General features: G+C 35.8%; 1 protein-coding gene across 4 annotated transcripts; it reads right to left on the reverse strand.

Annotated features, from left to right (window-relative positions):
* Nucleotides 1-2447: 2447 nt before the first annotated feature.
* Nucleotides 2448-21701, reverse strand: LOC135689035 (uncharacterized). Of its 4 annotated transcripts, none has more exons than XM_089109940.1 (3): nt 20795-21701; nt 5229-5574; nt 2448-5054 (listed from the first exon to the last, which is right to left on the reverse strand). In XM_089109940.1, the coding sequence occupies exons 2-3, from the start codon at nt 5351-5353 to the stop codon at nt 4775-4777; spliced, it is 405 nt and encodes a 134-aa protein (XP_088966066.1). In that variant the 5' UTR covers nt 5354-5574; nt 20795-21701; the 3' UTR covers nt 2448-4774. The 4 variants fall into 4 exon arrangements, 1 of the variants encoding a protein (XP_088966066.1); XR_016143993.1 differs by lacking the exons at nt 2448-5054; nt 5229-5574 and adding exons at nt 11352-13450; nt 14606-17441; XR_016143994.1 differs by lacking the exons at nt 2448-5054; nt 5229-5574 and adding exons at nt 11352-13450; nt 14606-14884 and having other exon boundaries at nt 20795-21684.
* Between the last annotated feature and the right edge of the window lie 1838 nt (nt 21702-23539).

Below are 23539 nucleotides of genomic sequence, written 5' to 3' on the forward strand. Positions count from 1 at the left end.
ATAAGTGCTACGATACAGCCATACAACGATTTCACAAAATTATTTACTTATACTAATTTTATCAATCAAGTTGATAGATTTCTTACGATACAGCCATACAACGATTTCACAAAATTATTTACTTATACTAATTTTATCAATCAAGTTGATAGATTTCTTACGATACAGCCATACAACGATTTTTCAAAATTTTCTTCTTATATTATTTTCATGAATCAAGTTGATATAAGTGTTGCGATACAGCCATACAACGATTTTTCAAAATTTTCTACTTATACTATTTTCGTCAATCAAGTTGATATTAGTGTTACGATACAGCCATAATGCGATTTTACAAAATTTTCTACTTATACTACTTCCATCAATCAAGTTTACCTATACTAATTTCATCAATCAAGTTGATATTAGTGTTACGATGCAGCCATACAACGATTTCACAAAATTTTCTACTTATACTATTTTCATCAATCAAATTGATATTAGTGTTACGATGCAGCCATACAACGATTTCACAAAATTTTCTACTTATACTATTTTCATCAACCAAGTTGATATAAGTGCTACGATACAGCCATACAACGATTTCACAAAATTATTTACTTATACTAATTTTATCAATCAAGTTGATAGATTTCTTACGATACAGCCATAGAACGATTTCACAAAATTATTTACTTATACTAATTTTATCAATCAAGTTGATAGATTTCTTACGATACAGCCATACAACGATTTTTCAAAATTTTCTTCTTATATTATTTTCATGAATCAAGTTGATATAAGTGTTGCGATACAGCCATACAACGATTTTAGAAAATTTTTTACTTCTACTATTTTCATCAATCAAGTTTATATAAGTGTTACGACACAGCCATACAGCGATTTTACAAAATTTTTTATTTATATTATTTTCATCAATCAAGTTGATATAAGTGTTACGATACAGCCATATAACGATTTTACAAAATTTTCTATTTATACTTTTTAATCAATCAAGTTGATATAAGTGTTACGATACAGCCATACAACGATTTTACAAAATTTTCTACTTCTATTATTTTCATCAATCAAGTTGATATAAGTGTTACGATACAGCCATACAGCGATTTTACAAAATTTTCTACTTCTATTTTTTTCATCAATCAAGTTGATATAAGTGTTACGATACAGCCATACAACGATTTTACAAAATTTTCTACTTCTATTATTTTCATCAATCAAGTTGATATAAGTGTTACGATACAGCCATACAACGATTTTTCAAAATTTTCTACTTTTACTATTTTCATCAATCAAGTTGATATAAGTGTTACGATACAGCCATACAACGATTTTACAAAATTTTCTACTTCTATTATTTTCATCAATCAAGTTGATATAAGTGTTACGATACAGCTATACAACGATTTCACAAAATTATTTACTTTTACTAATTTTATCAATCAAGTTGATAGATTTCTTACGATACAGCCATACAACGATTTCACAAAATTATTTACTTATACTAATTTTATCAATCAAGTTGATAGATTTCTTACGATACAGCCATACAACGATTTTTCAAAATTTTCTTCTTATATTATTTTCATGAATCAAGTTGATATAAGTGTTGCGATACAGCCATACAACGATTTTAGAAAATTTTTTACTTCTACTATTTTCATCAATCAAGTTTATATAAGTGTTACGACACAGCCATACAGCGATTTTAGAAAATTTTTTATTTATATTATTTTCATCAATCAAGTTGATATAAGTGTTACGATACAGCCATATAACGATTTTACAAAATTTTCTATTTATACTTTTTAATCAATCAAGTTGATATAAGTGTTACGATACAGCCATACAACGATTTTACAAAATTTTCTACTTCTATTATTTTCATCAATCAAGTTGATATAAGTGTTACGATACAGCCATACAGCGATTTTACAAAATTTTCTACTTCTATTTTTTTCATCAATCAAGTTGATATAAGTGTTACGATACAGCCATACAACGATTTTACAAAATTTTCTACTTCTATTATTTTCATCAATCAAGTTGATATAAGTGTTACGATACAGCCATACAACGATTTTTCAAAATTTTCTACTTTTACTATTTTCATCAATCAAGTTGATATAAGTGTTACGATACAGCCATACAACGATTTTACAAAATTTTCTACTTCTATTTTTTTCATCAATCAAGTTGATATAAGTGTTACGCTACAGCCATACAACGATTTCACAAAATTATTTACTTATACTAATTTTATCAATCAAGTTGATAGATTTCTTACGATACAGCCATACAACGATTTTTCAAAATTTTCTTCTTATATTATTTTCATGAATCAAGTTTATATAAGTGTTACGATACAGCCATACAACGATCTTACAAAATTTTTTACTGATACTATTTTCATCAATCAAGTTGATTGATGTGTTACGATACAGCCATACAACGATGCTAAAAAAAGTATTTTCTTGTGTTACTTCAATCCGAATAATTTAAGATACAGCTTTTGAACGACTTTTACTTAAATTTCTATATGTTCTACTTTCTGCAATCAGTTTCATACGATCATATGGACACAGCAATACCAAGATTTTAACTTTTGTTATTTGTGTATATTATCCATGAATCTACTTGATAAATCTATAACGAAATATTGATAAAGGGTTTAACTTTATCATTTAGTTGCTATTATCATTAGAAATATATATCTTTCTTTCTTTATTTAATCCTTTCTTACCTTTCGTAACCAGCTTTTGTAATCAATCATAGTACCATTTGCTGAACTTCTTACTCATATTTTTCACTTGCAACAAAGAAATTCCATCTTTTCCATAAGTACTTTTTGCTTTTCCTCCACTTCTGTTAAAGGCTACTGCAAATCTTCTCTTCAATATTGAGAACCTTCTCGTTTGAGATTCAGATTGAATTGTGGCCAACTTTCACTTCGCGAGACCTTTATTGTAAATTACTTGATTGTGACGTAAAATTGATTAATTACGTCAGAATAGAAACACACGTTCATTACATAAAAAACGGTTTTATGACGTGACAATCTTTGCAATCTCTGTGAAGGCTCTGTTTCTGGTGTTTTTCTCTTTTAATGCAATGCTAGCTGTTTTTAACTGAATTTATATTCTAGTTGATAAAAAACTTTTGTCCATTTCTGTCCATTTCTTTACTATATCTAAAAATGTTTCATTTTTTCAAAGCCATTGCTGTTTACCTTTCGATTAAGAATGACTACTAACGAGGGAAGGTCTTGCCGTTAGTTCCTTTAAGTTTTACGTTTGGTTTCCCACGCGGATTTTAAATGAAACTTTAATATATTAAAGCAACATAAACGTTTTGAAAAATGAACCGTTTGTTGCAAAATTTATTGCTTTTTAAGAACTTGTATTTTTGTGTGACAACATTTCTAGACGCTCGCTGGATCTGATAGACATATGCTCAAATGCCTTCAAAATAACAACCTTGAAATAAAATTTCTTATGTTTGACAAAAATTGGAAGACCTTTATGCAAAATGACAAAAATATGATTTTTTCAGCATAAAGATTTTCTTATCAATCAATCTACATATTTATTCACATAATAAATCCGATGCAGTTTCTTTATTAAAATCAAGTACAGTGCAATGAAAACCAGGCTCAAAATACATCCCTGTAGGACTCCTCGAACACGATGCCAGAAGTTATTTATGCTATAAGAAACACTTGCACGATTCTGCTAGTTAGCATAATGATGTCACAAATTATTTCTGAAATCTGAACTTAAGTCTTTATCACTACACAAGTTGGTCACTTCGCAACTCTGTAGACATTAAAATCAACATTAGAGCAATTATTTGAGAAAATAATAGTCATAGGTGCTTTCTGTTAAAATGTTAAATAAACATAACTTCTTTCGATTTGTTTTAGATTGATGTTTGAATATCGAACGCAATGTTTCTAAATGCAAGCATCATAATTTCCTTTATTTTGGAAGTATTTCAGAAGTAAGTCGTTTCAAATTCAAACTTTGTTTGTCTAAAAGCCAGCTGTAAAAAATGGCTTGTTCATTGTATCTTGATCAAGAGTATGACAATAGACCTTTTTCCTCCTGATTTAAAATGCTCTAAAGTGCAGAAAATCAGAGAAATTGTCCTGAAAATGAGTGTAGAATTATTTTTCAAATACGGAGAAACGATTCTTAAATTATCCAATAAAAAGAACACCGAGCCTTCGCTTTATCTAGTTAAGAACACTTCAAATGAAATTGAGAAGTCAAATCTTTGGACTGATGGTTACGCGGGGCCGTTGCTAGCTATTGTGCTCAAAAGGGGGATGTCCAGGCTCCATTTTATGACAAAAGGGGGTAAGCCAAACTCTATTTGCCGCAAATTTGAAAGATTTGCCGACAAAGCAAAGATCCTCATTTTTGCAGCGGAATCTTTTTCCAAGGGGGTGTCACGCACGAACACCCTCTCAAGCAACGGTAACGCTACTCTCGCCAACAGGTGTGCAAGTTATTGGAGGGAGTTTAAGGGAATCGCACTTTCATCTAAAAGAAAGATTGTAATACAAGAAATTTTGTCCCGTTTCTCGCTAACGGGACATTTAAGAGCTCGCTAATTCAAGAGCATTGTATTTGCAAATAATTTGATTTGTGTCTCTGACGGCTTACTAGGTGAAATGATATTATTAAAGCCTGGTTATAATCACCTCTTTCCACAAGAATTTGATAGTTTCATCTCTGATTTTATTGATCTTTGTATCCCAGCTGTCTCCGACCTAACCATGGTGTCGTTTTTGGATGGTAAACTTTTTGCCATCCAGGCCATCATCCCATGTCATCAGCCTATTTATAGAGACGCACACTTTTTCTCCGAAGACGAGGCCATGATATCTTTTAACTTTGCTCTCAATGGACCATATTTTCGTGCAAGGATAATTCACTCGGGAAGTACTGTATTTGGTTCCGTGCAGCTGTGCGTACCTCTTCTGTAGCATTGCTTTCATCGATGTCACGATATGGGCTCTTGTTCTTGCAAGCTCATTCGCTAGCGAGCATCTGTCAGACAAAGAAAGAACTTAAAGAAATTGACAAAATTGGCCCGAGAGAGGAGTCTTGTGCCATCTCTTTTTATTTTGTGGAGCGATTCACGTTATTGTTCGAGATAAAAACGAGCTCGTATCTTTCCTATTCACAACGGTTATATATATCACAACATTAAATATTCCTTACGTTGGTTGCCTGTTTTCCTTGATCATTTGCTGGTATCCTGCGATCATAAAAGGCATCCAGTATATTATGCCCAAGGGCAGTTCCAACGACCAACCAAGGACCTGCCAGTTGTGTGGGAAAACCATATGTCGCTGGTCCAAGACGACTTTTAGATCAGCCGAACTGAAACAATTTGGTTGCTGAAAGCGGGTTTCGAGAACTCTGAATTCTTCGTTCCGCAAACGCTCAACGTGGTATGCAGAAAGTTTTTGGCCAATCTTGATGTCCACTTTGTCTTCGATTTGTTGCCACAAGGATCGCTTGTCTTTTGCCAGTTCTTTGAGAAAGAACGACACTACGGTCACCCCTGGAAGCAAATTAAATTTGTTAGTCTGTACTGAACCTCTGATGGAGAATTAATGATATATTAAATGAAATTATGCTAACAGTACAGATTGTAGAAACTTTTTGGTCAGCGCGATCAAACGACCCTGAAGGAAGCGTCATAAAGCCAAGCAATGCTACAAATGAAGCAAGGAATTTGAAGCTTAAAACGAAGAAAATCTTTGCAATTGTCCAAAGGAAAAAGACTTTTCATTTTTTCCTTGTGGAAATGAAAAGAATTGGCAACCCCGTTTATGCGAATTTTTTATCAGGAAGGTGTTCAAACTGAAAGCTATGTTTACTTCATCGCCAGTTAACGTAAAAGAATGACGATTTATCAAAATCAGGCATTATTGCTAGGCTACAAACGTGCTTGTATAAATCTTTACAAAGTGCGAGGGACTCGAGAGGGTATCGGGATCAAAGCTCCCTTTTCCCATAGTTCTCAAGAAGAGATTGAAATGGGTAGCTTTTCTTAATCTTGGAGGCATGTGCACCTAAATTACCATCTCTCTTTGATTTCCCGACGTTCTGTTGCCAAACGTGTTTAATTGAGGTGTTGGGTCCCGTGACGGCGGGATCACAGCGATATGATTCTCGGGATCTAAAGATCTTTGATGAATAGCTATTTGCAGGGTAGGGAAGTGGTACCTCTTTGAAAGCTGTATTAAACACATCTCTAATGACGTTTGTCAACAACTGTTAATAAAATATAAAAGTGTTTTCTGTGAAGAAGAAGAAGAAATGGTTGAGTAGCATTATATTATTTTTGCTCTGATAAAAAAGCAGCCTTTTCTATAAAACAAAGCGCTAACGCAAGAAACCGCTAGCCTGGAAACGATAACAGTGAATATACGATAAATGAATTCTTGTCTTATGGAAAGTGGTTATAATTCAAATGCTTGTGGGCGATATGGGAAGTTTAATACTCACTTTCTAGAAGAATTCCCTTCCACCCTGGGTCTATGATGGAGAAAGCCTAATGTGATTTGGACTTTCTTCAATATAATAATGGTAATTGATTTATTTTAAGTTGGTGTAAGAAATAGTTAGAAAAACTGATAAATACCACCTATCTTCAAAAAAATAAAGATGTATTGTAATGTACCTAGCCTGTAATCAATCTATATGTCATCATCTCTGTATCATGTTTGTAATGTACTGCTTTCACTATGCTTTGTAGTAAGTACTCTGTTGTTGTTTATCTTGTTGATTGGTTGCAAAAAGATTCGTTTATGACAAGTAAATAAGTCAGTCGTGATTCAGATAAACCAGTGTCCTTTATTAGCTTTTATGCTACAGTATAATATAAAAACGTGAATATATACAGGGTCAAACACATCATCTGCAGATGTTGCGACTGCAGGTATATCCCTTCAAGCTCTAAATCATATTTTCAAATTGCTTTGTATTCCGAGCACTATTCATCGTGTCTGATATCATGTTCCACAAAATCCTTCCTCTAAATGACTGAGAATTGTTCTCATAAACTAATGTATTGGTTTTTGGGAGCTGCAGAATATTATTTTTCATAAGTTATTTTAGAAATGTCTTGGTTTAAGATAGCTTTCGATATCTTTTATCGTATTTTTGGTTGTTTAAACCCATTTATTTGAGGCCTACAGTAAATCAACAATATTAAAATTGCCTATTGCGCTTATTGCGGGTATGACTGGCTATTCGATTGAAAGAACAAAGGTTAGGTTGTCTATGCATTTGATCATAATTGAAATACGCTGGGATGAAAATTAGTCTAACTGGATGCACTAAAAGAATTACGGTCATCACGCGGGACAATCCAATCTTCCAATCAAAAGAACATATTACTTCAACAGTTAAAAAGCCCCAGAATTATCACAAATAAGGAGCAAATAAAGGCCAGGATTAGTTATGGCTTGCAATGTTCTTTCGATGTAAAATGAAAGCAATTGGTTGGAAACAAAGGTTAAACATACATTCGAGTGAAGGCTTCCATAAAGTGTGTGTTGTTCGTATATTGGGGATCGGTGATGCAATAAACATTGACGAGACAAGCGGTGGAAATTTGATGTAAGTAGATGGAATTTTCAGTAAAGGCAACAGAAATACGTTACACTAGGTGCTGGGTTGGTGAGCTTGCGATCGATGGGCAAATCAACCTTGAAAACTGTGTAAAAGATTAACAATAAACTAATGATTAATTTATGATTAATGGAATTGAAAAAGAAAAATTAGCAGTTCAGATCAGGGGTGGATCCAGAAAAAAACTTTTACTGTTGCAGATTTGTAAACGAAAGAGGTGCAAAAGTTTTATACAATTAATAGCAAAAACAGAGATATCTTTTCTGAACAGCAGCATAAGCAAAATATTTAATCAGTATTATAGGTTGGCATTTACTGCAAAACATCGAATAGATCATATTAAAGAAACCATTCCTTTGAGAAGAAAGAAACCTTAAAAATAAATGAATCAAAAACGGAAGAATATAGCATCGAGCAAAAGGGAAATGAAGCATGGAAAGAATGCAAAGTTCTTGGAAGTCTACTCGGTACAGAAAAAGACATCAACAGAAGAAAGATATTAGCAATTAATGCCTACAAAACGCTCAACAGCATTTTCAGCAGCAAGAAAAACTCCATCAAGATCAAACTGAGAACTTTTAATGCTTATGTAGCAAGTGTATTTTTGTATTATAGCGAACTGTGGACACTAACGAAGAAGCTAGAAAACACCATCGACACTTTCTAACGTAGAAATCTAAGAAAGATCCTAGGGATTAACTGGCAAAGAAATATTACCAACAACGAGCTCTATGCCAGAACGAAATGTGAACCATGGAGTGAAATAATGAGAGAAAGGAGACTAACATGGCTAGGACATCTCATGCGCTTGCATCTAGAAAGACCAGCAAGAAAAACCCTTGTATCTCAGAAAAGTAAGGGCCCGTTCGCACTATGCTATGACATTTGTTTGTCAAAGTTGATAATCTCACGCTAATTAAGGAAACATTTTCAAATCTGAAAAACTTGTAAGATTTTCGTTCGCGCTGACAACTACAGTGTTATGAATTATATAACATCACGCTGTCATTCGTGACATTTGATGGATGGCAGTCTACAAGCTTTTACATTTCTATTCCGTTGTGACTCTGATTGCTCATTAATGTTGGAATGAACGAGGAAAACTCTTTACATTTAGGCTGGCACTTGTTCCACTTGCTTCTGTCTCAAATGCAGTTTAAGTTATAATTCACTAACAAAGCAATCTTATTTTGGCTTTAACATCGTACAAGCAGTTACAAAACACACTAGTTTATCGAAGACACAAAACTACAAAATCAAGCAGAAGTCTTTTGGAGCTTCCCTCAGCCCGAAGCATCTATTTTTAGAGCACACTTTATACAATGAACGAATATCTGATTTAGAGTTCAAGAAAGCTTTAGGATTGAACGAAACACATTTTGGATCATTCCAAACATTGTGCCAATATCATTAGTTTTTTTCTAGAAAAACAGGCGATTGTTTTGTTTCATCTTTTCTTGAATGTTTAGTACACAAGCACAGAATTGCCAGTCCGACAGACACGATGGCACCTATATCCCGTTTCATGCTGGTTAATCCTTGATTTTCATATAAAAGTGCTGCTTCGGGGCTTTACGACGGAACTTTTGAGGGGTTAGTGAAAATCGAGCTGTTTGGTGAAAAACAGATTTTGCCTTTTCGCACTGTACCAATTATACAGTTTCCTGAAAATCTAATGTCGCCTTTGAAGATAAAACCATAGGGATTAACTTTGTAGTGCAGCTTTTGACTCTGTAGTGCGAACGGGCCCTAAAACGGCCACAAGGAAGACCAAAGACGACCTGGATGCAGACAGTAAAATTTGGCAGCATCGGAATTAAACTGGATCTCTCAAAAGAACCACAAACATTGAGTAGATTTTCTGAACTGACACAGGATAGAAGAACTGGCGTGGCATTGTGAGACGCGTGGTGCAGTATTAGCTGCGTGTGATGTCTTAGTAGTAGTATTATAGGTTGGTGACAGTAGCTTGAAGTGAAAAACAGTGAAAAGTTGTTGATCACTTTGAATGAGACATTAAAGACTCATTGCTAACAATGGGCCTTTGCGAGCGTGGCGACGGTCCAAACAATGGCAGTAATTGATTTTAGACAGTCTAAAATTGCATTATGGGATGCTTACGTAGCGCAATGGCTCAATGTTAGCAATGAGTCTTTAAGACAAATGCATGTGCTCTTTTCTGTGGGCCATCAATTTTCGTCATAAGAATTTGAATTTGCATCAAAAGAGCTATTTTTCTTGAACAGTATCATTAGCAACATGGAAGCAAACGAATAGCCTGGATGAAAAACAGTGAACAGTTGTTGAACACCTTGCGAAAGACATTAAAGCAAATGCATGTTTTCTGTTCCGTGGGCCGTCAACTTTCGTCATAAAAATTTGAATTTGCATCAAAAAAGCTATCTTTCCTGAACAGTATAATTAGCAACATGGAAGCAAATGAATAGCCTGGATGAAAAACAGTGAACAGTTGTTGAACACCTTGCGAAAGACATTAAAGCAAATGCATGTTTTCTGTTCCGTGGGCCGTCAACTTTTGTCATAAAAATTTGAATTTGCATCAAAAGAGCTATCTTTCCTGAACAGTATAATTAGCAACATGGAAGCAAATGAATAGCCTGGATGAAAAACAGTGAACAGTTGTTGAACACCTTGCGAAAGACATTAAAGCAAATGCATGTTTTCTGTTCCGTGGGCCGTCAACTTTCGTCGTAAAAATTTGAATAAACATCAAGAAAGCTATCTTTCCTGAACAATGGCATTAGCAACATGGATCCAAATAGCCTGGAATGAAAAAACAGTGAACAGTTGTTGAACACCTTGTGAAAGACAAAAAAACCTTGTACTCGCTGAATTTTTCTTTTTCAATTCCAATATAGTATGTTGCAAAATCATTGACGACGTTCATTGCACATAAAATTATTTGAGATCTACGATTCAATATCTAAATCCCAAATATATAAAAAATAAATCACTTTTATCACTAAAAATCAAATATATCACCCACAAAATCGATTTAATCGTGAATTAATCGCTAGTGATGGTTTATCTCGTACACCATTTTCAAGAGTAGTTTGCTCCTCGGTACTCATTAGGCAATTATCACGATTATCATGATAACGATTAGGCTGTAATCTTCTTTATCCACAGTGAGTACATCAAATGTAATCGTGTTTTGCCCTCTAATTGTGATAAAATAATCACGATTATCGCGAATAGATATCAAACAATTTTGATATCTTTTCGCCGTTATCGTGATCCGATGACGTCAATCCTTTTGTTCAAAATAATGTGAAGAATTTATGAAGGAAAAGGAGTGCAAAGACACTGTGTCCAAGGCAAACGAAATGTTGAAAAACTTTCATTTTAGTCATTCGGTGTGCGTTTTGTTTAGGATATCGCATCAAACATTCTGATTCCAAAATGGAGCGTGAGAACTTGCAATTCGACGAGAAACTTTCTGAAGCTGTGAGAAATTATCTGTGATGAATTTCACGGTCGTTCAGTCGTAGTTCTTGAACCAATCCACGATATTCGCTAAATGTTTTATTTTTGAAAATATCTCTGACCCAGAACCATCTCTTCTTTATCTCTCGACCTTTAAACTTTTTTCTTCTCTCTCTACGTTTTCTTAAGATATAAACAGCACTCATCATTGCAAGGAGTTTTCTATTCCTGTGAACAGCAATCTGTATTTTGACTTGCTCAAATTTAATAAAAAAAATAGTTAGTAATATAAAAACAATAAATTTTAGAAAAAAGGAATGTGGGAGGAAGGGAATGAGGGGGAGAAGGAAGGGGAAAAAGGAAAGAGCGAGGGGAAAAACTTTTCCTCCCTTCCCTTTTTTCTTTTTTCTCTCCTCCCTCTTTTTATTGTCTCTCTCTCTCCAGACCTGGGCAAATTTTTTGTTTTTTCTTTGATTGATAACTGAGACTTTGGCAAGTCAAATCTGTATTCTGTTTTTACAATCCCAAAAATTTTAGGGTCATTACGAGAAGATAGGGAGCATCTTTACGCATCTATCTTTTGGACCTGTTCTGTAGTGACTTGCCATTTTCTCCATCAATATAAACACCACTCCAAGGCCATGCTTGTTATGTTTTTATTTGTTGGAAGGTTTTGAAAGGTTCAGGTCAAGATGGATACTTTTCTTAAAGTTAATAGAAAGTTGTGATGTTATTAGAATTTACTATAGCTTTCTTGTTTGTTTCTGAAGTTAGTGCAAAATCGCGCGAGTAACTTGCCGGTCCTTTGCCCCCTAAACGCACTCTTTCTCTGTTGCACCACTTCTTTATAGAAATATTTTTTGGTTGTAAAATAGGCTCGTAGAAGCTTGACTTCCATGGCATTCAATAGCTACCGACAAATATTCTTATAGACTTGCTACCGATAAGACCTAAACATTTTTATGACTAAATCTTTTAGACGCGTGTGGTTTTTGCAGCCCTCGCTGTGTTCTTTCGATATATTCAGGAGTTTACTTAATAAAGAAGAAATTTTAGTAATTCATTTTGAATCTTAATTTTTTGTCGTTGGTTTTTCCTACATGGCCAAGCGTCATTTTCAAGTTTATAGCTAGAGGGCACATTCCTTTTTTGCTGTTTCAAGGGACGTGGCACCTCTGCACTGCCGCGGTAGTTTGCCCATGACAGAAGCTTATTTCTTATTTGCATCAAAAAAGGGGCAAAATGTAGTTAAAGGCCTAAACTATCAAAGCCAACATTTGATATAGTCCAAGTAAGTAACTGTAGCGAAGAAAGAGACGTTTTTTCTAGGTAATATTATCTTTGGATAAACCGATCATCTTTTTCAAAGTTTGCTTTGCGGAGACATTTTGGAAGATAATAGTAAATACTATGAAGAATTGAATATAAAATCCCGGTTCTATTCTCCCTTCAAACTCGATTAATAGCATTTGTACAATTTTGTGAAGAAATTATCCAAGCATTTTCAGGATATCTCCTTAAATTAAAGGAAAAAGTGAGAACAGCTTCAGGACATAATATACAGAAAACAGTCTTAACATCCATTCTAGATATTCAAACAAAATAATACAATTTGACATTAAATTGGCATCAAAAAAAGGATAATGCATACAGTGGCGGCGTCAGCTGCTGCAGAGTGGGAGGGTAATGGGTGTAACCCGTGAGACCACGCCCTATAGGCCTCGTTTCAGTGCTTTGTATCAGGTCAAATTTCCTTAAGAATTATGATCTACCCCTACCTAGTGCTTTTTAATCCGTTTTTAGACGAAATATGTAGACCATGTTTCGACGAAAGTGGGGAGGTAATTACCCCCCCCCCCCATACCACCCCTTGGCGCCGCCACTGAATGCATATAGTCATGAAACCTTGGTAAGAAGCAATTTATCATTTTGAACAACGCGGAAAACGAAGCAGGTTTTTGTCACAGACAAATTTTCTTTCTATTTGATTGAAATCCTTTAATTAATCCATCATCATTGATTCAATTTATTAAGTAATGTGTTTTACTTGACATTTGCCTTGACAAAACATTTGGAAAATTTATTAGGGGCACTGTGATAGACATACAGTCGTTAAGTTCTGGTTTTGTGCATTTGCTCCACTGGTCAGGGTTGCGATTGATCCAGCACCACTCGTAGTCATCACCAAAATCGTCACAGGAGTGCAAGCACTTTCCACTTGCTCCATTAGCAATGCAGGCACTCGGAAAGCTGAACGATATCTCACTCCTCTCGATCTTCGATGGGCAACTGCAGCCTAGTGATTCTAAGCAGATTTCAGGATCAAAGAAATGGTTGACTTGCTCTACCACCTACAAATAGGAATGGTGAAAGACGTGAAATTTCTTTGATAATAGGCAAGATGATTTTATGCAATAGGTATCAAATGACATGCAAATGAAGGCCTTTCATTCCATGACAACAAAACCCCTTTTTCCTTATCGACCCTAGAATGTTGATAAGTACAGAAACATGAATCTAGTCTATTTGCACGCTTTATACATCCATCAAGCTTTTTGTTAAAAGGGGAGCAAATAGTTGGAATATTGTAGAATTTCCCATCTGGACCGAACAAACATAGTCCAAGTAATACTCGTCGTTTCGAAGTTCTAGAAACATGGTAGGCATTAGACCACCCCGCAGTCTTGGGAAAATTGAAAAGAATGGAGCTTAGTGTAGAGCCTGGTGTTACTGCAGACAAACAAATGTTGCTGATCGCAATAAACACGAGATTTCACCTAGTTGTCTTGACTTAACTTTTCTAGATCGATATCTCATATTCAATTACGTGTTTGACTTGCGATAAAGTGTCTTTTCAAATCATTAAACCTTAATGATTAAATTCAAACGTTGGTTCTTTGTTTTCCTTGATCATTTGCTGACATGCTGCGATCATAAAGGGCATCCAGTATATTATGGCCAAGGGCAGTTCATACGACCAACCAAGGACCTGCCAGTTGTGTGGGAAAACCATGTTTCGCTTGTCCAAGACGACTTTAAGGTCGGAATGGCTGAAGCCTTTAGGCTGCTGAAAGCTTCAAGAACTTTAAAAACCTCATTCCGCAATCTTTCGACATGGTACTCGGAAAGTTTCTGGCCAATTTTGAGGTCTACTTTGTCCTCAATTTGTTGCCATAATGTTCTTTTATCTTTTGTGAGCTCTTCTCTGTTCTGTTTGCTTTGCACTTTTTGTCTTTTTTTCGGTTAATATGAAGAAATTTATTGAAACACTTTCAATAAATTTCTATTGTAAAAAAGATCGCAAATACGACTCAGCCTAGGATCTATTCAGTCCTTTCTCGCGATGAATCACTTCAAATTTACCGGTAAACTAGCTGTCGACATGTTTTAAAACGATGCTCAGTAACAAACGACACATAATCGGAGCAGATTCAAATGGTTTTTTCATCGCTCAAATGAGTATATTACGTCACATGATAATGTATCAACACACAGCAAAATCTTACCTATGGTACCGATACCAGAGGCAGCTGAAAATCCTGCTATGTCAAGAGTTTTGGCAAGCACCTGGCCGAGCCTTTTCCCAGCTTTCACAATTTTCTCATGTTTTTCCTGCGAAGAGGTCCTCTCATTCGCCTTGCCTTATTTAATCTCAGCAACACCAAGTTTCGCACCCTTCTCAATGATATCTCCACCAATCTCACTTTCATTTGGAATACGTGCACCAGAGGCTAGCAGTAAGCCTGCTGCCATGATAACGATGGACTTCATGTTGTAAGTTTATCCTGTAAAGATATAACCAAATGCTTTTCAAAAACAAAAACTCCTGTCAGCTTATTCTTTTTATCAGAGAATACATATTGTACAATTCTTTACAGAACGAGAACTGCGGGTTTTTTCTCGATACTGTTGACAATTTAAGTCACAGATTTATTTTGCGTTGCAGATGGTAGGCAGGTAGGGAAAGAAGATATCATTTCTGTCTTTGATGGCACTGGTTGAGCCAAAACCGTAAAGACATGGTTATATTTCCGTAAAGGCATATTTCCATTAATGAACGTGTTCATGAAGAAAAGAGAAAATTGAACTAGGGTCACAAAGTTTTCGTACTCATATAGAAAAGAGCCAAATCCGTAATGAAATGGTTGCGTTTCCATTAGTAAACATGTTCGTGTAGAAGAACAAAATTTCATCAGAGACTGTTTAGACAAATTAGTAGAAATACTTGAGAAAAACTCACGTTTGGCTCTCCTGACTGCAATCTCAAAAAACCACTGAATGCAGGTCTGGTACTGTTTCTCGATATATAGGCGAATAAAACTGGCACAAGAAACTCCGCTTGCTAAACACAAAATCCATATTCAGAAAACGCCCTTCGTACGGCCTAAATTTTGCCCAATTTGTTTTTCACAAAAAAAAATTTTTTAAAAAAGTTTCTTAAGAACCGAAATTAAGTAAAATTATCACTCTGCGCCAAATGTTTGTGAGCATAACTTTGTGACATGTATGTATTATTATACATCTTTTCATTTTAAAAAAGACAAATGAGTTAAAAACAGCGGTTTGCGTGACAGTATTGGTATCAGAGTTGATTGGCTGATAGAATCTGCTCTACTTTGGTAACATGAGATTTTCAAATTTTCAAAAACTCTTGTTCTTTTCTACTGATTTTTTATCGAAGGCTGGGTAGATAGATTAAAGGCCATGTGTCGTGAACATGATTGGCAAATGCAAAACAATTCTATTTTTTGTTTAGTACAAAGCATGGAATTGAGAATGAATTTTTACGGCAGTGAAAAGTCACGAAACAATGGAATTCCACTCCGAGCTCTTTTGTTTCATTAGCCAACTGTTAATGCGACATATGCTTTTTAAAGTCTATGAAAAAAGCAAACGGCTAAAAACAATATGCATAGTGTTTTGGATTCAGTTGCGTATTCAATTATGTATTTTTTGTTTTGTGGCTTTTCAAAAAGTTGTTATCGTTCAGCCCCCTTCTCAGTCTGGAAAGTTATTCGATGAGAAGCACAAATTTAGAACATCTTTGCTCTTTTACCAGCTAAAGGCTTTAAAAAAGGAACTTTAGGTCGTCAGTGTCTTCTTAGAATGATTTCCTTCAAAAAGTTATCCTGACGTGCATGATCAAAAAATTTTTATATAGGGCTCTAGATTTAAATATTTCAGAACCTTTCTATTCAAAAAATGTCGGAAGTCGTGAAGCTTACGAGAACACTACAGCTCTAGGTAATAGCCAGGAGCGTGCTGAATTAGGGGATAGCAAATCCCCTCTCTTCTTTAACAAAACTTTTGGTTATTTTGGTTATCTTGAACAAATACTACAGCAAGATTGAGTTGCTAGAAATAATAGAAGCTGATGTTGAAGCGGGCTCTATTTTAAAGGCAACTTTTTGGCTTTTACAACAGGGCTTAGTCCTTCTTAGGCTCACAAGTCTGCATCCCTGCTTGTCTTTAAGGAATTGAGTCATGGTAAATAGGCCTTCTCTATAGGGGGTAATTTGGTTTCGGGGTGATCGCTGCTGTTTCATGTGATATTGGCATCCGTTGCTGAAAACTTGCTATTGATGGAAACTGTTTTGTCAATCCGTACGAGGTGAGTTCATGTGACCAGTTCAACCAACGGCAATCGTGACTCATTCATGAAAATCGTGACTCAGCGGATTTTGGCACTTTGGGTATACCCAATCCATTTTAACATGACTCAATGCCTTTAAGGATTCAACAGGTCGGTAATTTTGAACCATTTATCGCTATTTCCCATAAGATTTTTAGAAATTTACTGGTCAAAACCTTTCAAGAAATTCCTTTACCACACCCTCCCACAAATGGTCTTTGTCCTGCTACGTCATTACTCTTCACAAAGAATCTCCGTATCGGTCGAATCATTTTTAAGCATTGATGGAATGTGGAAACCTTTAAACAAAAGGTGACTTTTGCTGATCCCATAGCTTGTGAAAAATTCTGTGTACTTTTAACTCAGAAAAAATAACTGCTGACTCCTGTTAAAAGCCCCTGTTGTACTCATTATCTGGGGTGCAGCAAGCGATTTCATAAATGGCTGTTTGTTTGTTGATCAAAACAAGTCCTGTGAAGAGCATTCAGAGTGGAAGCTTGATTGGGTGTAACTGAAGCTTCGAGTGTCTAGGCAACACAACGAGGACATTCGAGGAAAGACAACAAACGAGAATGCAGTTAAGTGGATCAAGCTGCTTGCAAATGCAACACACCATGTAACTAAAACATCTGTCGCTTAAATCTGCCAATGAATGGGCTTTCCACCTTGAATGGCATGTATTTAGACTAGCAATGCCAGAACATGATGTGCTACAAGGGAATAGATTTTGTCAGCTTTTTTTCTAGGTCCACACCCAAAATATTTGTATTCATTTGTTAAGATATTGTATTTTATAAATACAAGTGAAAATCAAAACAAAAGAACTAATGAAAATGTTTGCCCTCAACAATACCTGCATTTGCAGAACATAATAATATCATTATAATGGCTGCTACGCTAATGCAATAAGAAATATTGATTCAATAAAACTAATATACAAATCATCAATTTAACAAATTTTCTTACTAGATATATTTTGATTACAACATTATATCAATTCCGACAATCCTATCAAACGCTGTTTTCGTCTCAAGCTTTTTTCATCAGGTTTATTTTCTTAAAGCAAGTTTTAGAAATTTTGACCAACCTCTACAAGCTGCATTTTTTAAAATTTTTAGCATAAATTTCTGTATCATGATAATTTGATAAAGTTATGGTTGTAGTTACCCCCTATCCTTTGTAGTTATCCTTTGGCATCACCATTGCTGTTTAATAATATCAACTTCCAGGACATTTGCAGGCATATTATTTTTCAAAGCTTGGGAAAAATCTTGACGATCTCTTATGAACGATTCATATTTCCAAACAGCTAATAAACCTGACTTTCTTATTAACTATTAATGGTCTTTTCAACAGGTTATATGTAAACAATAAGCCATTATCCGACATTTTAGAGATATTTTTGGTTATGTTCTGAGGCCGTTATCAAGCCTAAGAAAACAGTTAGTGCTCTTTCGACCTTGATTGCAACAATTTCACTATTGGAAGGAATCTAATTTTTATTAGTAAAACCGATCTGCTCAAATAAAGATTATATTTTTCCATAGATGAGGAATTTTCTGTTTATTTTCTTAATCTTTTAATCTGGGATGAAATGATATGTTTAATCTTAGCGCCATGTCAATTTTCTTGGCCCTCCTTCCTGACATTTTATTTTGTTGCATAACACTTTATGTTACTAGAATTGTTTGTTAGATTTTCAAGGTTGACGGGCTTTAACGAAAAGCTTAGACCTAATATTGTTTCGTTTGATCCACTTGTTGCTGACAAAACATAAATTATTCGCAAGTCAAAGAACAGTTTTTAGCGCATATTAACTGTCTCTGCGAGGCTGTGCTTTTCCCTCGCAGAATTTGCTCCAGTTTCCACCGTCAATACCTGATGCTACAGTATACTCTCATAGCTCGAACCTCCAAGTGACCAACAACGTGGCTCGAGGTAGCGAATGTTCGAGTTATCGGAGGAGAGAGAGGGGGGGGGGGGTTATGTGAAAGAATTGGGGGGGGGGTTAGGTGAAAGAATTTGACAAAGGGATGCAATATGAGTACGACTAAGCAAATTTTGGACTTATCGGGGTTCGAGTTGTAGGGAGTTTACTGTGCTTAAGTTTGTACAGAAGACACGTTATTTTCAATGAGAATAACCCTTGTAAGAAACATCAGATTTGCCCAAAGAATAAGAACAGCAAAAGAAAAAGGCAGGCTGAGGCTCAAAACTCAAGCAATAAAATACCAACAAAAAGCAACAGGACTACAAAAACTGCAGGTACAAGTACAAATCATTGACAGGGGCTTTAATTGTTCTTGACAGAGGCTATAAAAAAGAGCGTATAGGCAAAGGAAAAGCCAGGCTAAAAAAATTAACTTCAGGTGATACCAGGCCTCATCACCAACTTGAGGCAGGTATGGTATGAGTATGAGAGGGATGGTTTACTTGCAAGCCCATGCCATGAAATTTAAAGTAATATCATGATGAATCATTTTTACAGATGATATAAAAGCTGAATAAATAATGCGTTTTGTCTTTTAGATATGAGATCAAGGTAGTCCATCATCGTATGGAGAAAAAGGTGAGTAATTGCACGATTGTTGAAGTTCTCGATCAAAGATACTTTGGGAATAATAGTTAACTTTCGATCTTCTACATTCAATATATTCCTTTCGAAAGGTTAATAAAAATCTGTATTCAATGAGTTGAAAAGTCGCAAGCCAGGGGCTACTACTAAGCCCTAAGGACTAAATAATGTTTTAAAAAACAAATTGCCTTTTAAAGCTTAAAATAGAGACCTCTCACTTGCTTTTTCCCAAACCAAAGATCTTTCAATTTGAACTCCGTACAACTTAGAGTTAATTTTTTCGTAATGCATTTGCTTGAAGAGAAGAACCCCCCTCCCCTCCGAAGGGCGAATCCAGACAAAAATTTGACATTCTCAAAACCCATTATGACCGACGGACCGCACCCATTTCCCAGAAACGCCCAAGAAATTATTTTCTGTCTTTTATGGATGCAATGATTAAAATTATTGTAATTTTAAGAGGAGAAATAGAAACAAACAATAAAAAGTGGCAGACTTCCAGAGGGAATGAATGGGAGGCAGTTGTCTACCAACATCTTGGGAAGACAGAGGTCTTTTATTCTAAAAAGAATGGACAAATGTGATGTCATCTTATCAAAACAATAGGCTTGCCCCCTTATAATATTGCCCAAAAATCAACAATGATGCAACATTAAAGAATTTCTCAATAAGCATAGTAACACTAGTAATTGAACATTGGGTAATGCAGGGAAAATAACACAAAGATAAAGACAAAATGTGTGTGGCAAATTGTGCTTGGTTTTCTAATGGTTTAAGATGTAGAATTTTATAGAGAGAAGTGTAGTTTTTTGGCCATCCAAATAATCATAGAAGAGAATTATTAACGAGAGTTGACCAATGCAATTACTAAAAATGCAGGCACTTTTCAGAGTAAACAAGCCATAGAAATTTGGACAAAAAATTGGGCAAAAACCTTTTCTAGTAAATAAAAAAGACTGCTAAGGCTAGTCAAATTTTTTCTGGATGCTAACTCTCTTAAATACATCATACCTTTGGATCAAAATAAAAATTCCCCGACAAAGCAGCCCTAGATTGAAAAGAACTCCTCGTTTTTGAGATTGAATTTTTTAAGGGGGTTTCATAACTATGCTCAAAATTGCATTTCATAGTACATCTCAGCCCCTTGTGGGTCATGCGAGGGAGCACCATGAAACAATGTCACAGCTTTCACGGAAGCGACAGGATATAATGCCATTATGATAGTAAAGTAAAATTGTCGACGAAAAGCCATCGAGAAAACCATAAACCAGCCAGTGCAGCTTTTTCGTCAATTATTTATGTCATTCAAACAACATGTAAACGAGGTGACGACGGTATTGAGAAAGCAAACATTGATTGGCTGCCGACGGGGGGCTAACTAAATTCTTGGGGGAGGGCTTAAGCCCCCATGCCCTCCCCATGCCGCCACTCCTGGGCCCAGTAGCAGCAGCACGAAAAGAATCCCTATATAAAATCTGTCAGCAGTACCTTAAAGTCTGACCCTTTCTCTTTCAGCAAGGTTCAGTCAGCAAAATGAAACAATTCTTTTGCCACAGAAAATGTCGAAGTTTGTGTGTTGCCATCTGGTTCTGGGGCCTAGGCCCTCCCATCAGACTTGTACGTAAACCATTCTCTAGTCAGCGAAAAAATACTCCTCGATGGTATCCAAAGCACAATCGGTCAATAACTGTTTCAATTCTTCCAATACATCCATACTTGCAACGGGTTTTTGTGAAATTATTCTTTAATCAAGCACAAACACATATCATTACCAAACACTGCCACTACCACTGTAGTCAGGAGTGGAGTGTGGATTCTTGATCACGTGGGGTTGGTGTCGCCTGTCAAATTTCCATGCAAATTTCGCTACTTTGTGGACCAGCCCACTAACTTCTTAAGATTCTCAAACTGCAACGTGGGCATAAAATATATGTTAAACATATACCAGATATACCCTATCAAAAGTAAATGGGTTTAATACGTCATTCTGGCGAATTTTCCTCTTGTTAAAATCTTTCAGGTCGATCTTTTCTCAGGGACAAAAATGAATTGAAATTCTCTGCGTGCGCATACAGAAACTGCGTGCAATTTTCTAAAAATGCGAAGGAACTTCTAAAAAGGCATGGTAACAGTCGATAAACATTCTCAAAATCATGCCTAGATACAGGACGCGGCGTGGCCCCTTACAACTCTCCTGGGTACTACAATCCTTGCCAAAAAAACTGGAACGCCTTCCCATCGAAGCATGCAAATAAACAAAGCAAGTCTAAAACTACCTTACCAAAATATCACTGCCGCTTCAAAAATTTAGACCCCCTTCCCCCGTACAATGTTGATTTATTTTCTCAATACCTTCACACAGCATTCAGTGAAGAAATTTTTACCTCCAGGATCAAAACAGCCCAATTGAATAACATTGTAAGGGGGGGTAAGGGGAGAGGATTTTTAAAAAAATTCTTCAACTTTGCGCAAGTGTTCCAACAATTTTGGCAAGAATTGTAAGGTTCAATGAAGGAGAATTTGGTTTTTCATCGGAGAAGATCCAAGCACGTTTCGCAAAGGCGTTCTGGCTACCGTGATACATCAAATACCGTGATGGTGTAGAAAGAAATACCTTAAATACACAATAAAAAGATGTATGCTTATCTTGAATCTTAAACCTAAGCTCATTCATTACTTTTAGCATTTTAACTAGAATAATCAAACTGGGAAAATCTGACATTCTCAATTGAGAATGTTGAAAATGTCTCGATCCGCCCCTGCAGTCGATAATAAGTTGGAAGTTTTAATGATGTGAGAATTGTTGTATTTTTAGGGTTCAAGATAATCCCACGATGCATAATTTTCTTTCCTAGTTATTGCTAAGAGAGTTAAATTGCATCAGTTTTGTATAATCATTTTTTCGAGTCAAAATTGTTCAAAAGCGTGTCACTTGAAGTGTTTTTCGCAAGAAAACTTCAAAACATCTGCTAAAATGTAGCTAGGTCGAAAAAATACTGAATAATTCATCTGACCTTTTGAAGAAATAGTATCTTATCGAAACATCGTCATTGTTAAAAGCATTTTGCTAGATGCATTATACTGCTTTTGTTTAAGGGTTTTGGCGCTTTGTTGTGAGTCACTACTAGTGACGCCCTCCATTCTCCACGCCAACACATTGTGCGCTTTAAAACATCGAGTTCTCGAAAATATGCTTGAAAACTTAGCAACGGAACACTTTCATTCGATGATGTAAAAAGGGAAAGCAGAAGCGTGATTTTTCTTCAATTTAAGCGACTTTAGACTTAAGCAAGGTAACCTGCACATAATTTGTCAGGTAGGGAGTGCGGAAGCGGGGGCTGAGGGGGCTATAGCCCTCCCCCAATAACTTCCAGAATGTACTTATAACCATACAAAAAGTCACCCTGTTCTGGATTTTTAGCATGTTTAGCCCCCCAATACGTTTTAGCCCCCTCAATCCGTAATATGCTTCGCGGTCCTTGTTTACAGGTCAGTTCTGCTAAAGGGCGAGAGGATTGTGAAAGGGCGAGAGGCCTGTTTGTGAAAGAGGCCTAGGGCTCCGTCCCTACAGAAACGTAAATCAGAATAAAAGCACTTGAAATTTGGCTATGGGCATGCGCAAATACTTCTGCACAATAATAAAAATTTTCAACTTCAGGCAAATCACAATAAATGGCAAAGCAAAGAAACCTTCAAAAAATAAAAGTAGTGAGTCGTTTGTGTTGACAGACAACGAGGTTGAACTATTCCTGAAAATCGCTTATCATTATAAAGTTCATATGATTACATATTTCGAAGATTAAAGAATGAATGTTTTTATTTGCAAGGAAGCTATCAGGCTTGACAACAAAGATACCAGCAGAAAAATTATCTCACTCGGCATCTTTGCTGAAAATTGTTTGTGTGTGACGTCAGCATTTTCGAAAAGTTCCGTTTTCGCAGTCCACGTGTGATTATGAAAACGGTGTTTTCAAAAATTTCCACTCTGGGAGAGCATTATCCAAAAGTTGCGTTTTCGTTGACTGAAAACGCCGGCTACATGTGGAGGGTAGGTGAAAACGGATAAAAATAATTGCGTTTTCAAAAATGTCGGTCGCCATGTGAACTCTAGAGAGTCTCTAGACAATTTCTATTCCAAGCATGAACATCACGGGGTGTGGTCATATCGAGAGGAAGGCCCAGGACACTGCTCGACCAGTGCGTCCTACACATCGAGTTTCACATTAAACGGTA

This window comes from Rhopilema esculentum, chromosome 9 (assembly GCF_057945365.1).
Source record: "Rhopilema esculentum isolate cy_ngs chromosome 9, ASM5794536v1, whole genome shotgun sequence".
NCBI lineage: Eukaryota > Metazoa > Cnidaria > Scyphozoa > Rhizostomeae > Rhizostomatidae > Rhopilema > Rhopilema esculentum.

Bases quoted from the DNA above. Each gene is read 5' to 3' on its own strand.
- LOC135689035 (XM_089109940.1), bottom strand. From the start codon at position 5,353: ATGGTTTTCCCACACAACTGGCAGGTCCTTGGTTGGTCGTTGGAACTG. The intron at 5,055-5,228 runs GTAAGGAATATT...TTTGTCTGACAG, and splicing joins AAGGAAAACAGGCAACCAAC to ATGCTCGCTAGCGAATGAGC.